Genomic DNA, 24,112 nt, shown 5'->3' on the forward strand with positions numbered 1-24,112 from the left:
TTGATGGACTTTAAAAAGAACCTAATAGGTTTATGGAAATTATCTCAAAAAAAAAAAAGGTTTATGGAAATTATGGCAATCCAACGAAATTTTGTGACAAACATAAACACTAGACTATAGCATTATATTCTTGCAAAATAATTATAAAGAGCGACAATCTATTCTGTAATTAAAATGTTACATAAAAAAACCTAAGTAATAAAATTAATTAAGTTGGTCACAATTCTTTTGAAAAGGTCAAAGGGTAATCAGAAAATACAAACTAATTAGTATTGATTAGTAATGCATACCTGTAATGACATCTCATATCGTTCTCCACATTTTGATGCTAGAAAAGTGGGCTATGCTTGGCCATTTTGAGTTTTGTCATAGCACCTTGACACACAGAAGAACATTGGGAAGGGAGAGGGAAAAAAAGAAAGGAAAGATAGAAACAAAAAACAACTATCTTTCCTTCCAACATTTTTTATTTTCTTGTTTATTTCCCTTCTCAACATTTGACATTAAGGTCATTTCAAATTCATATATCTAATTGTGCTGCTGGGGTTTATAATAAGCAGGATTCTTCAAAAAATAATATCCATGAGCAGGTATCCTTTTGTATTTTTCTTTTCATCACCCTACATTTCTACTTTTTTTTTTTACATAAATTAGTGAAGCCAATTTTATTGATATTCTTCATTGTATTCGTAAAATTCTCATCGATATTCTTCATTGTATTCGTAAAATTAAAATTAATGAAATGCCATAAGTCTTTTACTGTAAATTTATTTTGATAAAAGAATAAAATTGATGTTATCCTTGAAATTGTCTATCATTAACAAAATTTCAAAATATATTTATCCCGAAAGAAGAAGAAATTTCAAAATAATTATTGAAAATAATAATCTTATTGTCACAATAGTTTGTGTATCAAACAATTTTGTCTCTAAAATTATTTTAAACGGATTAATGTGACCTGAGAATTTTTATTTTCGGATTTTGTTTTAAAACCTCGTTAATTTCATGAACTAAATTGATTAATCATACCGTTTCAATTATTAAATTGGTAATTCACTAATAAAAAAGTTATCTAAGGGAATAATTTGAAATGACAAATGTGCAAAAATATTTTTTTTTTCAGGTCACATTGAAAGAATTGCAGAGCAACAAAATTAGAACATTCAATAGCCTAATCAAACAAGTCAAATTTACCTTATAAAGAAACAATGTCACAAAGCACATTAAGAAGAGCCATTGGAGCAGTGAAAGATCAAACAAGCATAGGCCTAGCAAAAGTTGGAAGCAGTGCCTCAATAGGTGATCTTCAAGTAGCCATTGTTAAAGCAACAAAACATGATGAAAATCCAGCTGAAGAAAGACACATTAGAGAGATTCTAAGCTTAACATGTTACTCACGTGCATTCATAAGTTCTTGTGTGAACACACTCTCTAAACGTTTGATCAAAACAAGTAGTTGGACAGTTGCTTTAAAAACACTTGTTTTGATTCAAAGGTTGTTGGCTGATGGTGATCATGCTTATGAACAAGAAATATTCTTCTCAACTCAACGTGGAACTCGACTTCTTAACATGTCTGATTTTAGGGACAAGTCTAAGTCTAATTCATGGGATTATTCTTCGTTTGTTCGCACATACGCGTTGTATCTAGATGAGAGACTTGAGTATAGGATGCAATATAAGCGTGGAAGGAGTGGTCGGTTCGCGTATGATGAAGACGAGGAAGAACAATCAAGGGAAAGCAAAAGAGAGAGATATAGAGAAAGAGACAGGGATAAAGAGGTTGTTGTGAGATCTACTCCGTTGCGTGAAATGAAGACTGACGATCTATTTTCCAGAATGCAACATTTGCAGCTGTTGCTTGAGCGCTTTATGGCTTGTCGTCCAACAGGTTTGTAATGATTAGAACATGAAAGGTTTGGATTTAGATTGTGTGTAGTGTGATTGCATGCGGTTAGGATCGTATGATCAAGATCAGACAATCCATATTTTGATACAGTTTTTTCTTCTTTATATCTGAAATACCGAACTTAAAATTTGGACTGCCCGATCTTAACCAGATGGTCCATAAGTGGCCGAATGCGCGCAGGGTTGTGTATTTTTGTTAGTCATGTCAGTGTCAAATAATTAGATTGAGTTTGCAAGAATTAAAAAGCAAAAACCTCTATATTTGCATGACCAAAACTCTTCATGCATCTTACATTATTCTTATACTTAGTTGCCAATTGGTTTTGTAAAAATGCATGCTTTCAATGAATGCAAACAAAATTTCAGTAAAACAAAAATGCATATATAAGCACAAGAAGCAATCTGATGCTTATTTGAATTGAACAGGTAGAGCAAAGACACATAGAATGGTGATAGTGGCACTCTACCCAATTGTGAAGGAGAGTTTTCAAACATATCATGACATGACAAACATACTAGGTATCTTCATCGATCGTTTCACTGAAATGGAAGTACTAGAATGCTACAAGGTTTACGACGTTTTCTGTCGCGTTGGAAAACAGTATGACGAGCTAGACTTGTTTTACAGCTGGTCTAAAAGTATTGGAATCGGGCGTTCTTCCGAGTATCCAGAGATTGAAAAAGTCACAACGAAGAAGTTAGACCTCATGGATCAGTTCATTAGAGACAAATCTCTCTTATCACAAGCAAATAAGCAGATTACACAAGAAGAAAATAATGAAAAGAATGAAGAAGAAAATGAAGTAGAAGAAGATATGAATGAAATCAAAGCACTTCCACCACCAGAAGGATTCAATGAGGAACAAGTAGAGGAAGAGATAAAAGAACAAGATCAAAAGGAAGAAGAAAAAATAGTGCAAACAGAAGGTGATTTGTTAGATTTAACTGACAATATGACAAATCAAGATTATGTTGGAAACAAACTAGCATTGGCATTATTTGATGAATTACCTTCAACAACAAGTAATACCACACAAGCTCTTCCATGGCATGCTTTTGATGATGTATCAGATTGGGAAACAACACTAGTTCAATCAAGTAGCAACTTGCCAAATCAGAAACCATCATTAGGTGGTGGATTTGATACATTGTTATTGGATAGCATGTATAATCAGAAACCATCTCTGCAAGGAATGAATGGTTATGGGAGTGCTAGCAGTGTTGCGATACGGTCAGAAGCAACAATGTTAGCATTGCCAGCACCACCAACATCAAGGAATGGTTCTCAAGATCCATTTGCAGCATCAATGCTTGTAGCACCACCAGCTTATGTTCAAATGTCAGAGATGGAGAAGAGACAAAGGTTATTAGCTGAGGAACAAGCAATGTGGCAGCAATATGCACAAAATGGAATGCAAGGACAAGTTGGATTTGTAACACAACAACAACCTAATAATAATTTCTACATGGGAGGGTATCAACAAAATCATTATGGGAACTATTATCATTGACTAGGAAGAATTCTTCATTAGTTTGTACTAACCTATGAAGTACAGACTCAGACACGGAACACGATACGTCAACACCAATAATAATTTAAAAAAGGACATAATTCAATGTAATCATATATGTCGGTGTTGTGTCGGTGCCGGACACGATACGTATCCGACACCGAGACACACCTAATACGAGGAGTATTTGTGCTTCATAGGTACTAACCCAACTCCCTCTCCCTCCCCCCCACCTTCTCCCCAAGGTGAAGTAAAATGTAATTGGACAGCTATAGAAGAACTTGTTTATAAGCTTCTTGCAATTGATCACACACAACAGTGGAAATTCAATCCACCAGCTTATTGCACATATTTAATTGATAGTATAAACTCTTGATATATTTAAGTTAGAACTTTTTTTTTCTTTGAAATTATATATTATTGGATTAATAACTTTTTTATACAAAAAATAAAATATAAATAAGTTTGATAAGCTAATCAATAAGTTGAAAGAAGAATTTTTTAACTTTAAAATTTGAAACTATATTAGAATGTAGGACAAATCATTTTTTTTTTTTATGAATGAGCTGACTTTTTATTAAGAAAGAATTATTGATTGTAAAATTTCTATCATATCAGTTGAATACACAATAAAGTGAACCTTCTACATTTAACTTGTTAAACTATTTGTTTCCTATTAGTATCATTTAAATAAGATTTAGATTGGTTCTACAAGAATAACTATGTATTCATTTGTTCTTGTAAAAAAAACTATGTATTCCTTTGTTTGCTTGGTAATTATATATTAATTAACTATTTAAACGTGTATATTATTTACTACAGAAAATAATGTTATGATTTAACCTAGTTTTAGAAAGACAAGTACAACAAAACTATCATGTCACATGAAACTTTAAATATTCTAAAATAAAAAATGAGTAGAACAAATTATAAATACTTTCCTTTAAAAAAATATATAAATACTCGACCTTATTACAGCAAACAAACACCATGATTTGACATTTAAACCACTACCTTGCTGCTTTAGGATATGGCATCCAAATATTTGTTAACCCACTCTTCATTATAAAAAATTTAGATTAAAATTATCATATTCAGTTTGAACTCAAATAATAGCCTAATTCCTAAATCGATCTTAGCATAAGGAATTTAGGGATCAATATTAGCTAAGGATGACGTACTTACCTTTGATATTATCAAAGAATTTTAATACGCTTAACCAACACGAAGTATGGGCTTATGAAGTTGAAATCATATCGCTATAACCCAAAATATATTTATCAAGCTTTTGCTTCTGATTTCAAGGTCTTGCTCAACTTCCTGGAGCTAGATGGAAGCTGTTGAAATATATTATTCCATCAATTCGGTTTCAACACAAATACATGATGATAATGTTCTTCAGCAACTTTGATTACACTGAGACAAAATAACCGGGGAAATAAACAATTCAAAAAGTAAATCAACTACAGTACTTAGGCTGTAAGAGCTGAGTTGAGAGCACTATGCACATCAACTCCAATCTGAGCTTCAGCTTTCTCCAAATCAGTTGTCGCTGAACTGAGCTTCTGGGTGAACTCTTGAAGACCCTTCTGCACTAGGCTTGCATCAATTTGATCCAGTGGAACAGCCTCAACAGCGATTATATCAGCAACAGAGTTTGCATGGACAAAAGCGAAGCCACTGCTTACAAAATATTTGGTCGAATCATTCCCTTCTTGTACAATCATGACCCCAGGTTTCAACTCTGCAATTGTTGCAACATGTCCTGGGAGAATACCCATCTGGCCTGTTGTAGCTGGGATTATAACCAGATCAACCTATAAAACTAAATCGTGTCATTTTCCAAGGGAAGAAGAATTAAGGAATTTTCTAACATCAAAACTGAAAAGAAAAAAAGAAAAAAAAAACCATGGAACCAGTGAGGGCAGGGAGATGGCAGCATAAGAAAATAAATTAGATAACCAACTTTGTCAGTATAGATAATTAAACTGACAAACACGTGAAGTTCCCTAGTAAAATATTCTATTAAGTATTAACCATCAACATTTTTTCCCATGTGGTTCATGGATTCCACAAGGATTAAGAATGACCATCACACAGATTTGTACGATTGCTGCATGGACAGCCTCAAAATAGTGTGCCATGAAACATATGTTCTGGCAGTCACTTCTTTTATCATGGTTTGATATTTTCTTTTATCACTCACTTCTTTTTTCAAAATTTACCAATGCATATGTTCTAGCAGTAATGTCATTATAAACATTGCTAAAGAAAATCGTTTCATCACTTTATTGGATAAAAATACTACTAAAGACATGAGAAAAGAGTAAAAGAAATTTCTCTATCAATAATGTAAATGGTTTGAAAATCCATTATAACAATATATAAAAAAGCATCGTACGTGATTATATTTTGTACACAGGTTGTAGTGGACAGTTACATAATTCGAAGATTTATAGGTATGCAAACCAAAAGACACTTAACAACAACTACAACTAAAACCCTTTCTTACTAGGTGTGGTCAACCACATGGGATCGAACAGTGCTATAATATCCTATCATGAATCATGCCTGCTGAGACTGCTTATATCCAATTCCCTCTTAATAGTTTGACAAGAAAAACTCTTAATCTCTCTGAGCCACTAACTATTGGTGTACCTTTCATTTGATCTACTCTCCTTATCGATACTTGTGGGTCTTCTCCACAAACCCCTCTTAATAGATTGACAAGAAAAACTCTTAATCTCTCTGAGCCACTAACTATTGGTGTACCTTTCATTTGATCTACTCTCCTTATCGATACTTGTGGGTCTTCTCCACAAACCCCCTATGATGAGACTCTACCATCTTTTACACAATTGGAGTTACTTCAATTCTTTGAAATGCTTTTATTCCAAACCCTAGTACTATCTTGTATTGTGTGAATTGAATACTCATCCATTCTAACACATCAACAACAACCAAGCCTTATCCCATTAAGTGGGGTCGGCTACATGGATCAAATTACGCCATAATGTTCTATCCGTTCTAACACATTAAAAATATACACAATTGAAGCTTTAAATAGCACGCTTGAATCAAGATGCCAGTTTTATATGAAAAATGTTCAATGAAAGAGTTTCAAAACCCAGTCCTTAAAAGAGCTGTTGCACAAACCAAAATGTATACTTCACGATATAAAAAACTTATTTCCTCATATACAAAGCTCAGAAATCACCACATGGTCAACTGTTCAACTTTAAAAGTATAAAATATCAAGGGTGCTGCTCATTTCAAATGTCACTTTCATGGATTATTGGGAAGTCTATCTATGTTAACCAATGTTAAGCACAGTAAATTGCTTGGAACCAGCAACATTGTTCTTTTTCTAAATTTCCAAAAGTTAAAAAATTGTCTATGTTTTGTTTGACTATATTTATACCACGATGTAGCATTTGAGATAAAACAAGAGAAAGGACATGAGAAGACACGCACATCAAGGCTTCATGTTCTGTTTTGTATCAATAAACAATTCATTATTCAAGAAATACGGATAACCTATGTAGTACCAACACTTCTAATTGAAGGCATGTCAATGTCTAGCACGGTGGCACCAACACAATACCAACACAAGTGATTAAATTCAATTAATTAATTATCTCAAATTATTACTGGTGTTGAAGTGTAAGTGCCGTGTCTGTTCAGTGCTTCATAGGAGATAACACACTAAGAAGAAGCACCTGAAATCCTACAACATTACTTTATCCAGGTAATACTAAAATCTGAGGGTTGTGTTATTCCAACAAAACAAAGAATAAAAAAGTCTATAAGCACAAAAATCATTATTTTCTAACTGCAAGTTTCAGCAATAGACGATTCTATAAGATTACACGACAGAAGCAACAAAATTGTTTCAGCAAAATCTTAAACCACTTCTAGGAAGTTAATCAACCTACTAGAAAAGGAATGCAGGTTCAATCCTCAAGCAATTGAAATATGTGGGCAAAATCATAACATAAGGACAATGAAATCTCAATAATAAATGGCAAAATAGAAGGTCTTAAGTAGTGATCACAGCCCTAGAAAATGGAGCATGGTTAAGAAATGAGCTTAAAGCAAGCATTACTACTCGTAAAGAATGCAATCTCCACACAAAAAAAGAAAAAACAACAATAAACACGACAACAACTAGATCCTAAATACATTTTTTTATTTAACATAAATGGAAAAACTATGCATCAAATGTTGTAGATTGTTTATCCTTTGAAGTTAAATCATTAGTAAGCCCCCGTGAATACTACCAAAAAAAAAAACCACTAGTGGAGCAAGCATCACTGGCACTGCTCATAAAGAATGCAATCCCCACACAGAAAAGAAACAACAACAACAAACATGACAACAACTAGATCCTAAATTCAGTTTTTTATTTAACATAAATGGAAAAACTATGCATCAAAGGTTGTACATTGTTTATCCTTTGAAGTTAAATCATCAGTAAGCCCCCGTAAATACTATCCAAAAAAAAAAAAAAAACCACTAGTTACAGTTAACTGCATAGATCTAAGCCTAGTTTCGATAAACAACTTAGCACAAGCGCTTATGTATAAGTTATTTCTATGGAAAAAGATAAAATAAAGTTACTTATAAGTTGTTTTCATAAGCTATCTTGGAGACCTTGTGAAAATAAACTGAAAACAGCTTATGAACAATGTCATCAACTGTTTTCACACGTTCTCCTAGATAAGTCAACTAAGCAGATCCAAACAGGCTCCTAATGACACCATGACATACTATCATAAATCATGTCAAATAAATTTTTCCAATAATTCAATCCAAATCCTAAGCAATTGCTATTTGATAACTTTCCTTATCCCCCTTTTACTCAATTATTAACTGTACCATAACCACTTCCTTATTTCCACAAATGAATTCATCCAATTTAAACCTATTCCACAATGTTCTACAAAAATGCAAAAACCAACAATCTAAAAACTGCTTGAAATGAAAAGCAGCTTCCTTCTCCGAAATAAAAACAATTTTTTGATAACTAATTTGTTTTTTCAAAAAGTGATTCTCATTCCATTAAACAAAAACACAAAGCAGCTTCTTTTATTAAAAATCTCTAAATTATCAAAATCACTTTTTTTTAACCACCAATTTCAAAATAATGCCAATTCACTAATTCAGATTTAACCCTATTCCACAATAATCCCAATTCACCAATTTCCAAAAATGCAGACCCAAAAACACAAATCTAAACCAAATCATCTAAAATCTCACAAATCACAACAAAACCATACATAATCAGCATCGTCATCATCAACAACAATAACAAGAACAAATCTGAATGAAATTTAAGGGAAGAAATGAACCTCTTTAGCGGACAATTGAGAAGCATAAGGAAGAACGAAATTGACAGTGAGTTTGGTGGGAAGAGTAGAAGGAATAGGAGGACGAGATTTGATGAAAGCGAGTGGTGTCTTAGGTGGATCAAGATTGGGGCTAACTTTATTCCAAGCTTCAACGAAGGAGGAATCAGTGACGGGGGTAGCTACATCGGTGGAGAAGCGGCGAGTGGCGACGGCGCGTGAGAGAAGGGAAGATGTAGCGCGGCGGAACATGGTGGTTGTAGGGTTAGATCGCTCGGGCTCGCAAGTCGGAGAGAGAAATGGGTGAATGTGTTTTTGTTTAGAGAGAGAAAGTAGAGAGAGAGAGTGTAAAAGAGAGAATCGGATGGTTGTGAAATTGTAAGCAATGTATGTGACTTGGACTTGTATGAATGGGTTTAGTATTATGGGCTTGGTCTTGGGCTTTGTGTTATTGTATACGCAAGCCCAATACAATAATTTAAGACTATTATTTTTCCCACACCCGGCTGGATTCTAGCACGCCCTATTTTATTTCTTCCAAAAATACCCCTAGTCCGGATTATATATTCCGAACTACTTTTGGATTATATAATCCGGACAATTTCGTGCATTTTGGAGCTTGAAGCATCTTGAAGGATCTTGATGCCAAAGTGCATTAGATGGATTCGGGTTATATAATCCGGACAGGTTTTGCTCATTCCGGATTATATAATCTGAAATGTGTTAATCACCTCGTAAAAAGTCAACATTTTGGGTGAAAATGTGGTTTCCGGATTATATAATCCGAACTGCATCAGCACAGAGGCAGAAGCCATCTGTTTTGGACTCAAACTTTGTTTTGGCGCATTTAGGTTGCTTCTAAACGGCATATCATGCATTGACCATATTTAAAACAGAAAATTTAATTCATAACATAAAAATTAACAACACAACATAATTTTCAAACATAAAAATAAAATTATCCAAATGTTACATCACTAAAAATTATCCAAATTATTCAAACATAACATAATTAAAAATTACAATCATCCAATGACTACACCCCTACCACCCCTGCCATCTTAAGTTTGGACAGATTTGTGCAATTCAGATTTTGGGATAAGGGAGGGAGAGAGTGAGAAAATGAAAAGTTGAAACTGTAAAACTGTAAAATGGGAGAGGTGAACTTCCTTATATATATCGAAGCAGTTCGGATTACGTAATCCGAAGAGCATTTTGGGAAATTACATATGGCGCGCGTGAGTATGGCATGGGGTGGAAAAAGTAATAGTCATAATTTAATTTGAAGCTATTGATAAATTTAATAAAGACTAAAGATTAAATAATTAAAATGTCGTCCTCGTGAGTTTAGCTCAGTTAGCAAGCAAGAACAATGCATTCTTATATGGACGGGTCGGTTTTGAACTCCGGATTCCCCACTTATTCATTTTAAAAGGTCTGTAAAAGAAAGTTGGTGTATTTAGAATTACTACAAAAAAAATTTTTTTGAATAAATAACCAAGAATATTGATTTAAGTTATATAGTGTTATAACAAAATTCTAAAACTTATATCGTTGAAACAAAATAAAATTACCAAAAATCTAATTGTGAATTATGTTCCCACAATTTATGGGTTGGCAGTTGCAAATTAAAAACATAACGAGAAAGTTATTCATCTTGATAATATTGAGTTACAACCTAAAATCTCACAATAAGGACTCAAATAAAGAGAAACTAAGAGAATTAATATTGATGATCTAACATGGAAGGGAAATGTTTTTGAAAGAAGGAACTATAAAAATGGAGATGATGGACTCATTCTCTAGCTTTGCCAAAAATCTCAACCAAGCAATTATCTAACACATAGTCTTGATACCAATTGAGTCTTCTTTTATTCCTAAGAGAATTGTTGAGTATCATAATATAGATGTAAAGAAATATAGTAAGATCATAATATAGATGTAAAGAAATATAGTAAGTCTTCTTTTGTTTTTTTAATATTATATATATAAAAGCCACTTGGGTTGGCCTGGTGGTATTGACTTGTGACCAGAGAGTGTGCTCCTCCTCAAGATCTCAAATTCGATTCTCCTAGGTACCAATTTGGGTGGGCTAATTTAGCTTATTCAATATATATATATATATATATATATATATATATATATATATATATATATATATATATATCACGTTAATAATTGCGCTTAAATATATAATGCTCTTAAATTTAAGCCTTAAGATGTTCTTAAGTTGAAGGAGTTGTGCTTTGATGTCATCAAATTTCAGGAAAACAACAAACAGAAAGGTAAATATCCATACCCCCATCAAAATAAAAACGAATTTGTCGTTAAAGAGTCTCACAAAAACAAATGACATAGCACCGTCAAGTACGATATAGAGTAAAAACTGCATAGTTAGAAGGTGTTTTAATAGAAGTGAGCCAAAGGATGAAAATGAAAAAAAACATGTATGATTATAACAAAATCAAACACAAAGACCTTCAAGCTCTTGTTTTTGCTTAACATAGTTAAAATGATATTTTGAAGTTGGATAGCTACAAAAGTACCAAGCATGAGGGTGAATTGGATTGAATGTGTCACAATATTTTTTTACCAAAAAAGTTTGTGTTTTTTAAAGACTTTTTATTTATATATGTTGTCATTTAAATACATTTTATTTATATATGTTGTCATTTAAATACAATACATATCATATTATGTTAATAGCAAATTTGCACCTTCCTTGGAAAAAAAAATAATATGCACCAAACACATTATAGGATAAAATAATATTATCTTTATAATTATGTGTACACCAAACAAATGATATGATAAGTGTTTGTTAACTTATTATCATATTCTATTCTTATTCACTTGTTTATCATATTTTGTTTTTATCCTATCATGCACACCAAACACATGTTAGAATAATTTAAAATAATTTAATTTGAAGTTATGTGGTTATTTTAATTTATTTATAATATTGTAATAAAGAATAAACTTTGCAGCCGACGATGGTAGAACATAATGCTTCCATCCAAATGTGTGCAATGAATATGATTTAGGCAAAAATATAAGATTAATTAGTTGTGAGGAAGTGAACAAAATCGTTTTGCGTTGTTGAAAAGAGTGGTAACAAACTTTTTTTAAAGAAAATACTCGTACCATGTGAAATGAACGTTGTTGAAAAAAAAATAGTGAGTACAAAATGTTTTAGTTTGTTTTGAGAGGGTAGGCTATTACATTAGACTTAGTTTAAAAATGTAAATAGTTTTTTCATCTACCCTTACATCTTTGAGAAGCAAAAACGAATAAAATAGTCAATGTTTTTGACAACATTATGTAATGATAAAAGTGAACCAAAGTGAGGAAACCTTGTTCCTGTTGTTGTCGGGTTTTCAACCAAAGTAAAATATTCTAAGTTTTTTAGTTTAGTTTAGTCTTTTAGTTAGTTGGTCAAGTATCTTGTTTTATCTTTAAATAAATTCAAGAAACTAGTTTATCTTGCTTATTGAATTAGTTTACAAAGTTGTTTCTTCTATTTCTAGGTTTCTTAGTTAATTGATTATTTTATGCTTAAATAATATAAACAAGATAGCTTATCTAACTTATTGAATTAGCTTATTAAGTTTGTTTATGAGTTATATGAAGAAGGTGTAAGAATCTTATTCCTTTCTTTTATTAATATAAAATGTTCTACTCATATTAACTCTTTGTTTTGTCTTATTTATACTTTTCTTAACCTTATTTCTTGAGTGTTAAACTTGTGATGGTTCAGCTAATATCACCCTAAGTTAGTTACAGCTAATATTAGCAACTTATTTATTGTTGGTAAACTAAGGTTAATTTTTTAAAATGGTTGAGAAATCATTTATGTGTTTGTGTTGTTGTTGTTATTACCAACAATAAAGAAGTTTTCTACTGCTGTGAAAAAAATGAGGATTTAAACTATGTTTTAAAGTATTGATTGTTTGTTTTTTTAGTTCAATATTATATTTCAATTAATGAGATTTAAGAAGAAATGTCGGACTATATACCTACAAAGAAAGCTTTTCTAGCTTCATCTTCTTACTACAACGATCAAAAGCTTAATTGTGCGCTACAAGCAACGCTTGATCTGAGGCGTTGTCTTGTGAAATATCTGAATTTTAAAGAAAAAAAACACACAAACCAAATTGGATTAATGTCCAATCGGAAACTTTCAAAAGAATTTCTGCTATCCATGATGTCTGATTTTGTGCTTGATAGTAAATCAGGAGATTTGTTGCTTATTCATTTGTGTGGTCATGGCTCTTTTCGAGTTGAAAAAGACAACACTAGAAATTAGGTGATGAAGCATTTCTATTTGACAGCTAACAAGGAAGAAATTTTAGGCCAAGAGTTCAGGATGAATGTTATTGATAAAGTACCAGAAGGAGTGACCTTAGCTTTGATTTGTGATTTCTGTTTTTCGGGGGGATTTGTAAGAGATTTGGAAGCCCGATCTTTTGAGTTTGTTGATTGTATTGTCGACCCCAAAGCAGACCCACTGCCTAAGTCAATAATTTTCATGCACAGTGCACAATCATACCAAAAATGTTATTCTGCAATAATGAAATCAGTAAGTAAAGTGAAGGAAAAAGCAATATTTACGGGTGCCATAACACAGTTTATTAAAGAAAGTGAGGGTTTTTTTTGTAAGATTCACCTATTGGTATTTGATCAATGTCGTAGAAAGGTTGAGGATGCTGTAACTATAGCGAACAATATTGTCTTAGTGAACATTGACATTGTTGTTTATGAATAGGAGCCGGGATTGAGTTGTACAACCCATGAAGCCGAGTTATTATTCTTAGGCGGAAATTAAGGCAAGAGAAAGAAAAAGGAAAAGGTAAAATCAAGAGATGGTAGCCTCCACCAACATACTAATTTAATTTTTTTTTTGTGAAAATTGAATTATGCGTTTAGCCGTTTGTTTTGTGAAGAATAAGTATGAACTTATATTTATTTTGTTTAGCCTTGATTATGAAATTATGCTTACTACTTGGTGAAGAATCAATTATGAGCTTATTATATTTGCATTTTAAAGCTCAAATTTTGAGTTTTTGAAGTATTGAGATGGAAAAAAAATGTTTTTATCTAAATAATGTTGAGTTTATAGCGACAGTTTTGTCTTTATGTGCATGACATATCACTTTAATTTAACAACATATCTTCCAATAAATTTCTTTCTTCATGTATGAAGATATGTTTGCATAGATAAAACAGATCTCAATAACAAGCTTTTTTTTAAGTCCAAACACTCTTCCATACATTCAAAACATTGATTTTTTTATTTGTAAGATTAAATTTTGTGATTACATCAAATTTATTTTTTAATATTTTATTCAATTGTAAATCTTATTTACATCAATATGCATTGAAGTTTTAGGTTTGGAGTGACTATACCTCATACAAATTTGAGTTTCCCTTCTCAACTTTTCTAAATTTTTATATAAATCACATTTTATTTTTTTAAAACATGAGAAAAACTTTGTCTCATTTTTCAAATTGATTATTCGAAATCTTCATGGAATAAGGAAAAAATTATTCGTTTGTGTGAGGTCATGGATTTCAACATGCCAAATATTTTATTTTCTATTGAAATGATTTTGTTGGATTCAATGGTGAGAGAATTCATGCAATAATAAAAAATAGTCTGCTATGTAAATTTAAAAGTTAGATAGTTGAAGGTAAAATTCATGGTTTTGAAAATTTATCTATTGCAAAAATTTCAGAAAACCTTCTTACCAACCACCATTATAAAGTGAAACTTGAATATGGTTATAATCTTTTAATTAATACATAAAACCAAAGTAACTTGCTCTCCATATATTCCAATTTTAGATTTAGTTGGAGGTGTTATATATGATACAAACTATTTGGTTGGTGAGTTATGTTTAGATAATAACTTTGTTACATTCAAACACATTTATTTTTAATTAAATTTGTCGTCAATTTTTATTCACTTAAATTGATTGTCAATTTTTTAATTCTGGAATATTTGTTTGCACAACGTTGTTTCCTCTTGCACTTTGTGAAAACTTTTTTACATCATATGTTTACTACCTAATTTAATTTTCAAATTCTAATATTTTAGATCTGATCGGTGTTTTAATTGGTTCGAGCAATGAAAGACATCTAGAAATGCATAGAATAATATTCAAGTTCAATGTTATTAAGTTAGAGATAGGAGGGGTAAGCTATTGTTACAAGATTGATTTAATATATTTGATTTTACTCCGTTCATAAAAGAATATTGTAGTATTTCATATGTATTAACAACATTTGCCTCAAACTATTAATCATGAATTTACTATATTTACAGACATAAAATACAATGTTTCCTTTATACAAGCTATATGAATCATCTCAATAATTTTATTAAATATGAAGAAATCCATAATGTTATTATTACCATCCAGTTTGCAAAGGCAACATCTTTTGAAGGTTATATGCAATTTTGTTGTCTTACATATTTCAATGTTATGTATTTAAATTGTTAGTCAAATTTTAATTGTTTGGTCTTTTGCATTTAGTGATGAAGCAATCGGTATGATTTGCTACGCAACACGTTCATAATTTTCTAAACTTTACACGCTCGATATTCAACCGAATAACTTCATATGAGATAAGCACGTGGACACAACATGTTTAAGTTTGATTGTAAGTATGATAAGCATTTGAATAAATCTGAATGAGTTTCTATATAATACACTAAGAACCACACTGCAATGTCATAAGGAAGTCTGGTCTAAATATTTAATATTGCTATATATTTTTTTTGCCATTCAATTAAATAAAAATCATGAGAAATTTGTTAGTCATTAAAACCATATATTATACAGGAATCACCTTTTGTGGTACATTTGCAGCAAAAATGTAGCGCCATATTAAAAAAAAGTGAAAATTGTGAACAACATCTGAACCAAGTTTTTCCAAGGTAAAATTAAAGCCATTAAATAACATAGATGTACAGACCACATCATAATAACATATTTTTTAAGCTACATATTAATGTTGCGTTTTTGTATGTTAGGTATTGTTTAAGGATCCAAGTCATTGATCATAGTGATTGAGTCACTTTGATTGTTTTTAACTAAAATGTCTATGCTTAATAAGACATGTTCTGAAATGCTTCGAGATAATATGTATTGTCTTATCCATTCTTTCCATTCAAATTTTAACTCAATTACTACATCTTTCATCCTCTCTTAATCAATTATTAGGATACAAATAATTTTTTTTTTATTTCTAATGGCCAACAGTTGCTTCGGCCCATGTCCCTTTTGAAATATTTATATTGATGAAACAAACTTTTATTTTTAAGGTTGAGAAAAAGAACAACATTACTATTAGAATACACAATGTCTCACTTCAAAGCTTAATTTAGGTCTCATTTGGTGTTTGGCTGACCCTTTTTCTCAAGTAAGCACATGTCAGTGTTCAACAATATGGTACAATTTTTTATTTTTTTATTTTTATTTTTATGGCATAAGATACAATTTATTTTAGAAATGACAAATATGAAACAATGCTCGAACTTCTTCCTTAAAAAAACAAATGCTCGAACTTCTTTTAATCAATTTGACAAACAAACACATGTCATTTTAAACATCATTTGACTCACAATACTTTCCTCAGGTCTTTCACCAGATCATTGATTGTCATGCTATACTCGTCTTTCATCTGCATTATAGGTGCAACATTTTAGAATTCATCAAATGCAATACTAATAATTGTTTAGATAAAGTAATTTCAATCTCTTTAAAATTATTAAAGTAATTGTTTTTAACATAAGAAATCTATAATTGCATGCATTTTATACCTCAGCAATAATTGTGATATGAAGTGTGGAATCACGAAATGGGAAAATGGTAGTACTTGTTATAGATAGATGAATGTTTGCAACCAAGTTGAGTATTTTGTGCACAATATTATCATTTTGCTTCTTCTCACATTGGATTCCAATCATCACACTCTTCTCTGAGACTCTTAGTGTGACTTCAGGCAGTACTATTTCATCACTGAATCTATAACTAGCCAAGTTGGATTCACAAGTGGTCGAGTCATGTAGTTTCTTTTTGACCATTGTTGAATATGCAATATTTATCTTTTCATTTTGAATTTCTAGTTCTCTTACACGTTCTTGAAGTTGATTCACATAATTGATTGCTTCTTGAAGCATATAAGACTTTTCTGTCCGTACAGATAAAGAGATATATTAATAGCATACAATAATTCAAGACACAAAAATTTATGGTTTAATATATTAATTATCTACAAATATTTAACAACAAATTTCTTTTTACAAATAATGTAACATTTTATAATTAAAAGTATTAAAAATAAATTAATTTGTACATTTTTTTAATTTCTACCACATGTTTAAAGAAAGAAAATAAATAAATTTTTGGTTCAAATCAAAGCCAGTCCAACATAATTAGAAGCATTCTTGTGATTAAGAAGTATTATCGTGATTTAGAAGCTTGATGTTCTTGAAGGTGCCATCTTAGTCGGGATATCTACGCTTCTCCATTTAGTCGGGTTGATATTTTGGTACATGGTTAGAAAGAGTTTACGAATATAATTATTTTATTTTGGTGTTCAAATTTCTCATTTAATATATTTTGCTTGCAAAAAAAAATTTAGTTTATGATTTCAATACGGATATATTTTAATATGAGACTATCTCCTACCACTTCGGATACTGAGGTTTTTGAATTTGAAAAAAAATTCTGGGACGTATCACGCAAATAATTGGTCTGGTACTCGATGTAGAATTTATTTAAAAATCAAGTAGTTTGGAACCTGTGAAGTAATGAAACCTTTTGAATAATTTATGTAGGCTTTATTTTATTTTATTTTTATAAAATTGTGTAGAACTTTTATTTTTTGATCAAATAATTTAGCGATCAAAATTAACAAGTAATCGGAGAATCTTAAGTTCGAACTCTGACCTTTGCATAGCTAATTGAGCTATACTCTCATTCGATACTTATGGTAGTGCTTGAATATATTTCTACAAATAACTCAAGATTATAGAGTAAATAAAAAAAAAAAATTGGTCATCAAAACTGTAAGTAGCCATTAAAATATTCTCTTGCTTTTTACAAATTGACAAATACATGTAAAATCATTAAACGTTAACCAAAATTTACCATTAGAGCCTATGTCACGACACATTAAGTGAAAATGTATCTCTTCATATTGATTTCACATGAGTATCTCCTTTAATTTTTCTAGAGTCTTAAAAATGTTTGAAAACTAAGTTTTTTTTTTTTTTTTTTACGATCAAAATTAAACTATACAAGAGATACTCTAACCCTATATATCAATGAGTGCAATTGCATATGGACAAAAAACATTTCATATAATCAAAACATCAACCTAAAAAGCAGTACAACCTTTCTACCTTCAATACTCAAGAACAACTCACAAGACAAAATCTTAAATTGAACTATCAATGTGTTAAAATCACTAAATATATCTAACTTTTTTGCACCTTTTTCCTTCAACAAGATCCTCATGTGTTTTTATAGTTTTGGTGTTTGTGAATATTATATGACTACACAATCAAGGACTAATTTCACCAATATTACTTGAATAAAATCAAAACAAGAAGGCAAAACAAGAAACCAACAATTTTTTTAATCTAGATTACAAAAATAAAAGGTGCATAAGAATTTTTCAGCAGAAGAATTATAGAGTTAATTAATCCTAATTTTTTTTAGGGTCTCGTTAACCAGTGCCCCCGTGGCACTGGTTAAGGAATTCAAAAGTGAAAATTTTAAATAAAAAAGAACATTTTTTAAACTTTTAATGCAATGACTGCATAACTTTCAAAGCAGGATACTACTATATTTGACTCCTTAACCAGTGCATTTCCCTTTTTTTTTTAATTGAAAAAAGTGTGTTTTTTATTAGTATTTTTGATGTAACGTTTTATGTACTTACCTTCTTCAAGCCAGGAATTATAGCTGAAAGTGCAATGAAGTTCCGAGTCAATTTTAATCTCCTTTTTCTCTCAGATGCTATGTGATTTGCTGTCTAAGAAGAGCTTCTAATCTTTCTCTTAATTGCACAAGCTATGGTTGACTTGTGCATCTTCATGTGTGTTGACCATGTTAAAATTACATGTGCTATCACCATCCATAAAAAGATTGTCAATGTTAATATTGGCATTTGAAGGGTTATTTTGTACATGAAGTGGGGTTTCAAAATTTGTGGTATTATTATAAGCAGCCTCAACAAGAGAGGAAGAAGGGTAGAAGATTTGTTGATGTAAATATGAAGAGGTTAATCTACGGCTTTGTTGATCGAAGACATTATCATCCTCCATTTCCTATAACATAAATAAATAAATAAAAAAAACAAAAAGAAGACGGTTATTACTTATTCTATGCTTAAAATAAGCATGATCAATTAATTATATATACTTCATACGTACCACTATCATAAAAATGTAGTTGATATATTGTTAGAGTTTGGGAGAGTGTTGGAAATAATAATTGATTAAAAGTTGGCGGTCCTTAAGAGATATTGACATCACATTTTTAATCAAAACTTTAAGAAATTAAGTATAAAAGTCATAAAAGTCACGCTCTTTTATATATCTAATATTTTATTCACTCTTAGTTGTTGTGAGACTAATCACTCACACTAGAATTTCAACAATTCCCCCTTCAAGTTTCAGTCACTCATATCACAAGACTTGATCCAAACTAGGATCATACTCACACTCCCTGCCAAGCCTAACCATGGTTCTGATGCCATTTGTTTGTTAGAGTAAAGGAGGCGCCCAGAGCAGTAATGGGCTAAAGTCTTTGAGACATTCGCACCACATTTCTACCTAAATTCTTAAGACATTACATATATAAGTCATCATCTCTCATATTCCAACATTTGTTCCATTCCTAGTCCATATGAGACTAACCAACCAATCAGTCACATTCAAATTCGTAACATGCATATACTACTATATGCAACTCAACATCATAGCTCAATTATTGTATATTAATTTTAATTACCAAGCGAAGAATCCAGCTCTCTTGTGGTTCTTCCATTTGAAAGATCAATTTAGAGGCACTAGGTAATTTGCACTATACACCCTTCTCCCGTGACGTGATAATGTTGGACTGTCTGCAGCTATAATTACATATGTAACAATTTTTTTTTTGTATGACTATCATACTAGAAAACGTTGAAATAGTGATCGCAATTTAGAGACGGGAGAAGGTAAAATTCATCTCCAATTATATCGTCAAAGCCACTCTTCTCTGCTACATCAAAGTGGAGTGGGAGTAAGTAACCATTCCCCGGCGAAAAATGAAAGTATTGGTACTTTGCTTACTGGTAGTAGAGGAATCTATAGAGAAGATCCAAATCCAAAAGGATGTCTAACATTGGCAACATGAAGATGCAGAGAACCCAGTTATTCAATGTATCAGCTTTGATAGCCGCCTTAGTCATGCATCCAAGCCATGTAAAGATAATTGGATGTGGCCAAGTTCTCAAAGTCAAATCCCCCTAGTCTGCCTTCAGTTGTTAATTAGCCAATCAGAAGTGATTGGCAAGCTGGGAATACCCTGTGGACTGAGGCATTATTCTTTGAAGAACATTTGCACATCTTTAATTGGTGGAAGTTGAATGTTGGATCTCACCAATCTTCCATTTGTATATATTTCTCTCCTAAATAGAGCTAGCGCTCTATTTTTTGTGAAAAAACAAAAGCAACTTGACCAATAATGTCATTATTTAAGGATATGTTACTGTCATATAACATGATATTCGGGATAAAATGTTACTATATTGATTCCTAAATCTTCTACATCAAGATATAATACAATTATGGCCCTGTCTAACCTGTTTTAAATTGTTACTTACTTACTACATCAATCAATACACATATCATTTTAATAATGAAATAGAAAGGTATCTATATCATGCAATAAATCATTTGATAAAACAATGGTGCATATTAAATTATTACATTAATGTTATACCAACATTTTGCATAGTTAGGGGAGTTCTATCATTAGTTCTTCCTTTCAGAACTCACAAAATAAAAGCAAATATCTTATCTGATACATTGTGAACTTGACCACAAATTTCCATGGAGAAAACAATTCATATTGCAGTTGTTCCAGGTGTTGGATATAGTCATTTAGTCCCTATTCTTCAATTCTCCAACAGACTTGTTCAGCTTCATCCAGACTTTCATGTCACATGTTTCATTCCCACACTTGGATCTCCCTCAAGTGCCACAAAATCTATACTTCAAACTCTTCCATCAAACATCAACCACACTTTTCTTCCACCTGTGAACCCTAATGACCTACCACAAGGGACTACCATGGAAAGCCAAATGCACCTCACACTGAATCACTCTCTCCCATATTTACATCAGGCTTTGAAGTCTTTGGCTAAAGAAATTTCCCTTGTAGCCTTAGTGGTTGATTCTTTTGCAGTTGAAGTACTAAATATTGTTAAGGGATTCAACATGTTGTCTTATGTATACTTCCCTGCAGCTGCTACTACACTTGCTTGGAGCTTCTATTTGCCTAAGCTGGATGAGGAAACATCATGTGAGTACAGAGATATACCAGAGCCTATAAAAATACCAGGTTGTGTACCAATCCATGGCAGGGATCTCTTGAGTATAGCTCAAGATAGATCAAGTCAAGTTTACAAACACTTCCTCCCACTTTTTAAACTTTTAAGTTCTGCTGATGGTGTTCTTGTTAATAGCTTCCTGGAAATGGAGATGGGTCCTATAAGTGCAATGAAAGAGGAGGGAAGTGACAACCCTCCAGTGTATCCTGTTGGACCAATTATCCAAACAGAAACAAAATCTGTTGATGATGCTAATGGCTTGGAGTGCCTGGCCTGGTTGGATAAACAGCAGCCTTGTTCAGTTTTGTATGTATCTTTTGGGAGTGGAGGTACACTTTCACAGGAACAACTTGTGGAGCTTGCTTTGGGTTTGGAATTAAGTAATAAAAAATTCTTGTGGGTTTTGCGAGCACCGAGTAGTAGTTCATCTAGTGCAGCATATCTTTCAGCACAAAATGATGTTGATGCTTTGCAATTTTTACCATCCGGGTTCTTGGAGAGAACTAAAGAGAAAAGATTTGTCATTACATCATGGGCGCCGCAGATTCAAATCCTTAGTCACAACTCAATTGGAGGGTTCTTGACGCATTGTGGCTGGAATTCAACCCTAGAGAGTGTGGTGCATGGTGTGCCACTAATCACATGGCCTTTGTTTGCTGAGCAGAAAATGAATGCGGTTTTGTTGAGCGAAGGACTAAAAGTGGGACTGAGGCCAAGATTTAATGAAAATGGCATAGTGGAAAGGTTAGAGGTTGCTAAGGTGATCAAGTGTCTCATGGAAGGAGAAGAAGGTGAGAAATTGCGCAATAACATGAAGGATTTAAGAGAAGCTGCTTCGAATGCAATCAAAGAAGATGGTTCTTCTACAAAAACTATTTCTCAATTAGCACTCAAGTGGAGAAATTCAATGTAGGAAAACTTAAAATTCCTTATTGTGTTACTTTCTGTGTTGTTGCTCTTCCTCTTTAGTAGTGTCACTGTCAGCCTTCAATGCATTCACATCAATGAAAGTAATCTTAGTCATTTTATAGCAGATGATAATCATTTTCCATAGATTTATATTACACTACCAAGAGATGTTGTTGATGAATTGTATAATCATTTTTCATTAATAAGTAGAATGAATATATGGTGACATGGTACTCACTTCTTGTAATTTCTGTGACAGCATTTAAAAATATGAAGCTGGTCCTAAATTAAAGAATGAAATACACAGAAACTCTCCATTTTGTCTTTACTAATCCAATTATATTCTTTTGCAACCTCCCTGCTTGATAACTTTTACTAGTCTTAGATTCATTGAAATTCCTTTTATTTTATTATTCTACATAATCCCTGAAAGAGTGATACCTTTTAGTTTTAGTGCCATCACTCATCAGCCCTCCCATGTACAATGATATAGCCACCAACAACTCTCTTGATTATATCTCCTAAATATAAAATAAGATTCATGAGACTAGCACACACAGTTACTTGTACAACAAGTATTATACAATAAAACATGGTATGTAAGAAGATTGAGTTGGAATTGGAATGCCAAAATAGGTGATGTACTTTTTACTTGAAATTATCCTTGGAATGAAAGTTTATCAGTGTGTTTGAATCTATTGAAAAAAAACTTGATTCCCTGGCTAGAGATATCTGAATCTGTCTTAAACAGAACTTTGAAGGGTTCCAATTCTATTCTATGGAATCTAGCACCAACACCTTGCATGCGTATAAGGTGTGCAACATGTGCCAATGTTTGACATCGACACACGTGTTACTTCAATCATTATTAACTTTGATTTTCTTAAGTTTCGGGTATAAATGTCAATGTCATGGATATCTATATACTCCATACATACTATATTCCTAGGCAGCAATGACAGGAAAAACCGCAAGGGTTAACATCAATACATCATAATTTCTTGTGGGTCATGCGAGCACCAAGTAGTAGTTCATCTAGTGCAGGATATCTTTCAGCACAAAATGATGTATTGATGTTAACCCTTTGCTGTTTTTACCATCTGGGTTTTCGGACAGAACCAAGGCGCAAGGGATGGTTACGCCATCATGGGCACCCCAGATTCAAATTCTAAGTCACAAATCAATAGGTGGACTCTTGACTCATTGTTGCTGGGATTAAATCCTTGAGAGTGTGATGCATGGTGTGCCACTAATCACATGGCCTCTGTTTTCTGAGCAAAGAATGAATGCGGTTTTGCTGAGTGAGGGTTGGACTGAGGCCAAGAGTTGATGAAAATGGAATTGTGGAAAGGGTAGAGGTTGCTAAGGTGATCAAGTGTCTCGTGGAAGGAAAAAAATGTGAGAAATTCTGCAATAATATGAAGGGGGTTAAAAGAAGTTGCTTCCATGCGTCAAAAAAGAAGAAGTTGCTTCCAATTGTTGAGTGGTATGAAATTATATATTTGTTGAGAATATCAATGTTATTGTTAAACAACATACAAGTGAGGAGACTCATAACTCTAATGGTTTAGGTTGGTTGAAAATGTGGTGTTTAAACCACTTACTCCCTCCGTCCCAATTTATAAGCAAAAACCACAAATTCACACTTATTAAGAAAACCAAAACATAGTAGTTTGAGGTATAATTTTTTGTGTTCTTCTTGGAATAAGTTTCATGGAAAGATGTAAACAATTCTTATTGGTTAATGATTATGGAGAGAATAGAAAGGAGAACAAATTGAATGCAATTTGCATTTAATTTTACTTCGGAAAAGATGATTTTTTTG

At 32.0% G+C, this 24,112-nt stretch overlaps 2 protein-coding genes and 2 pseudogenes across 3 annotated transcripts; 2 read left to right on the forward strand and 2 right to left on the reverse strand.

Moving 5' to 3' along the window:
• Positions 1-215: 215 nt before the first annotated feature.
• On the forward strand, positions 216-3,752 carry LOC146896426 (putative clathrin assembly protein At1g03050). The gene is made up of 3 exons (XM_085733508.1): positions 216-590; positions 1,124-1,890; positions 2,334-3,752. Exons 2-3 carry the CDS (start codon positions 1,209-1,211, stop codon positions 3,416-3,418), a joined length of 1,767 nt encoding a protein of 588 aa, XP_085589634.1. The 5' UTR covers positions 216-590; positions 1,124-1,208; the 3' UTR covers positions 3,419-3,752.
• A 922-nt stretch (positions 3,753-4,674) lies between these two features.
• On the reverse strand, positions 4,675-9,138 carry LOC146896427 (ATPase, F1 complex, delta/epsilon subunit). Its single transcript, XM_085731526.1, has 2 exons — positions 8,770-9,138; positions 4,675-5,235 (listed from the first exon to the last, which is right to left on the reverse strand). The coding sequence occupies exons 1-2, from the start codon at positions 9,016-9,018 to the stop codon at positions 4,891-4,893; spliced, it is 594 nt and encodes a 197-aa protein (XP_085587652.1). The 5' UTR covers positions 9,019-9,138; the 3' UTR covers positions 4,675-4,890.
• Positions 9,139-16,328: 7,190 nt separating this feature from the next.
• Positions 16,329-19,835, reverse strand: LOC146896428 (transcription factor bHLH25-like; annotated as a pseudogene).
• Positions 19,836-20,764: 929 nt separating this feature from the next.
• On the forward strand, positions 20,765-22,619 carry LOC146896429 (hydroquinone glucosyltransferase pseudogene; annotated as a pseudogene). The gene has a single exon (XR_015021489.1). The product of XR_015021489.1 is annotated as a hydroquinone glucosyltransferase pseudogene (transcript).
• The last annotated feature ends 1,493 nt before the right edge of the window (positions 22,620-24,112 follow it).

Source organism: Medicago sativa, chromosome 8 (genome assembly GCF_051527215.1).
Source record: "Medicago sativa cultivar Bolivia chromosome 8, Bolivia_mono, whole genome shotgun sequence".
In the NCBI taxonomy this organism is placed as follows: Eukaryota; Viridiplantae; Streptophyta; class Magnoliopsida; order Fabales; family Fabaceae; genus Medicago; species Medicago sativa.

Coding starts and splice junctions, on each gene's coding strand:
- LOC146896426 (XM_085733508.1), top strand. CDS start 1,209: ATGTCACAAAGCACATTAAGAAGAGCCATTGGAGCAGTGAAAGATCAA. Junction 1,891..2,333: donor TATGGCTTGTCGTCCAACAG/GTTTGTAATGAT, acceptor TGAATTGAACAG/GTAGAGCAAAGACACATAGA.
- LOC146896427 (XM_085731526.1), bottom strand. CDS start 9,018: ATGTTCCGCCGCGCTACATCTTCCCTTCTCTCACGCGCCGTCGCCACT. Junction 5,236..8,769: donor CTCAATTGTCCGCTAAAGAG/GTTCATTTCTTC, acceptor TTAGTTTTATAG/GTTGATCTGGTTATAATCCC.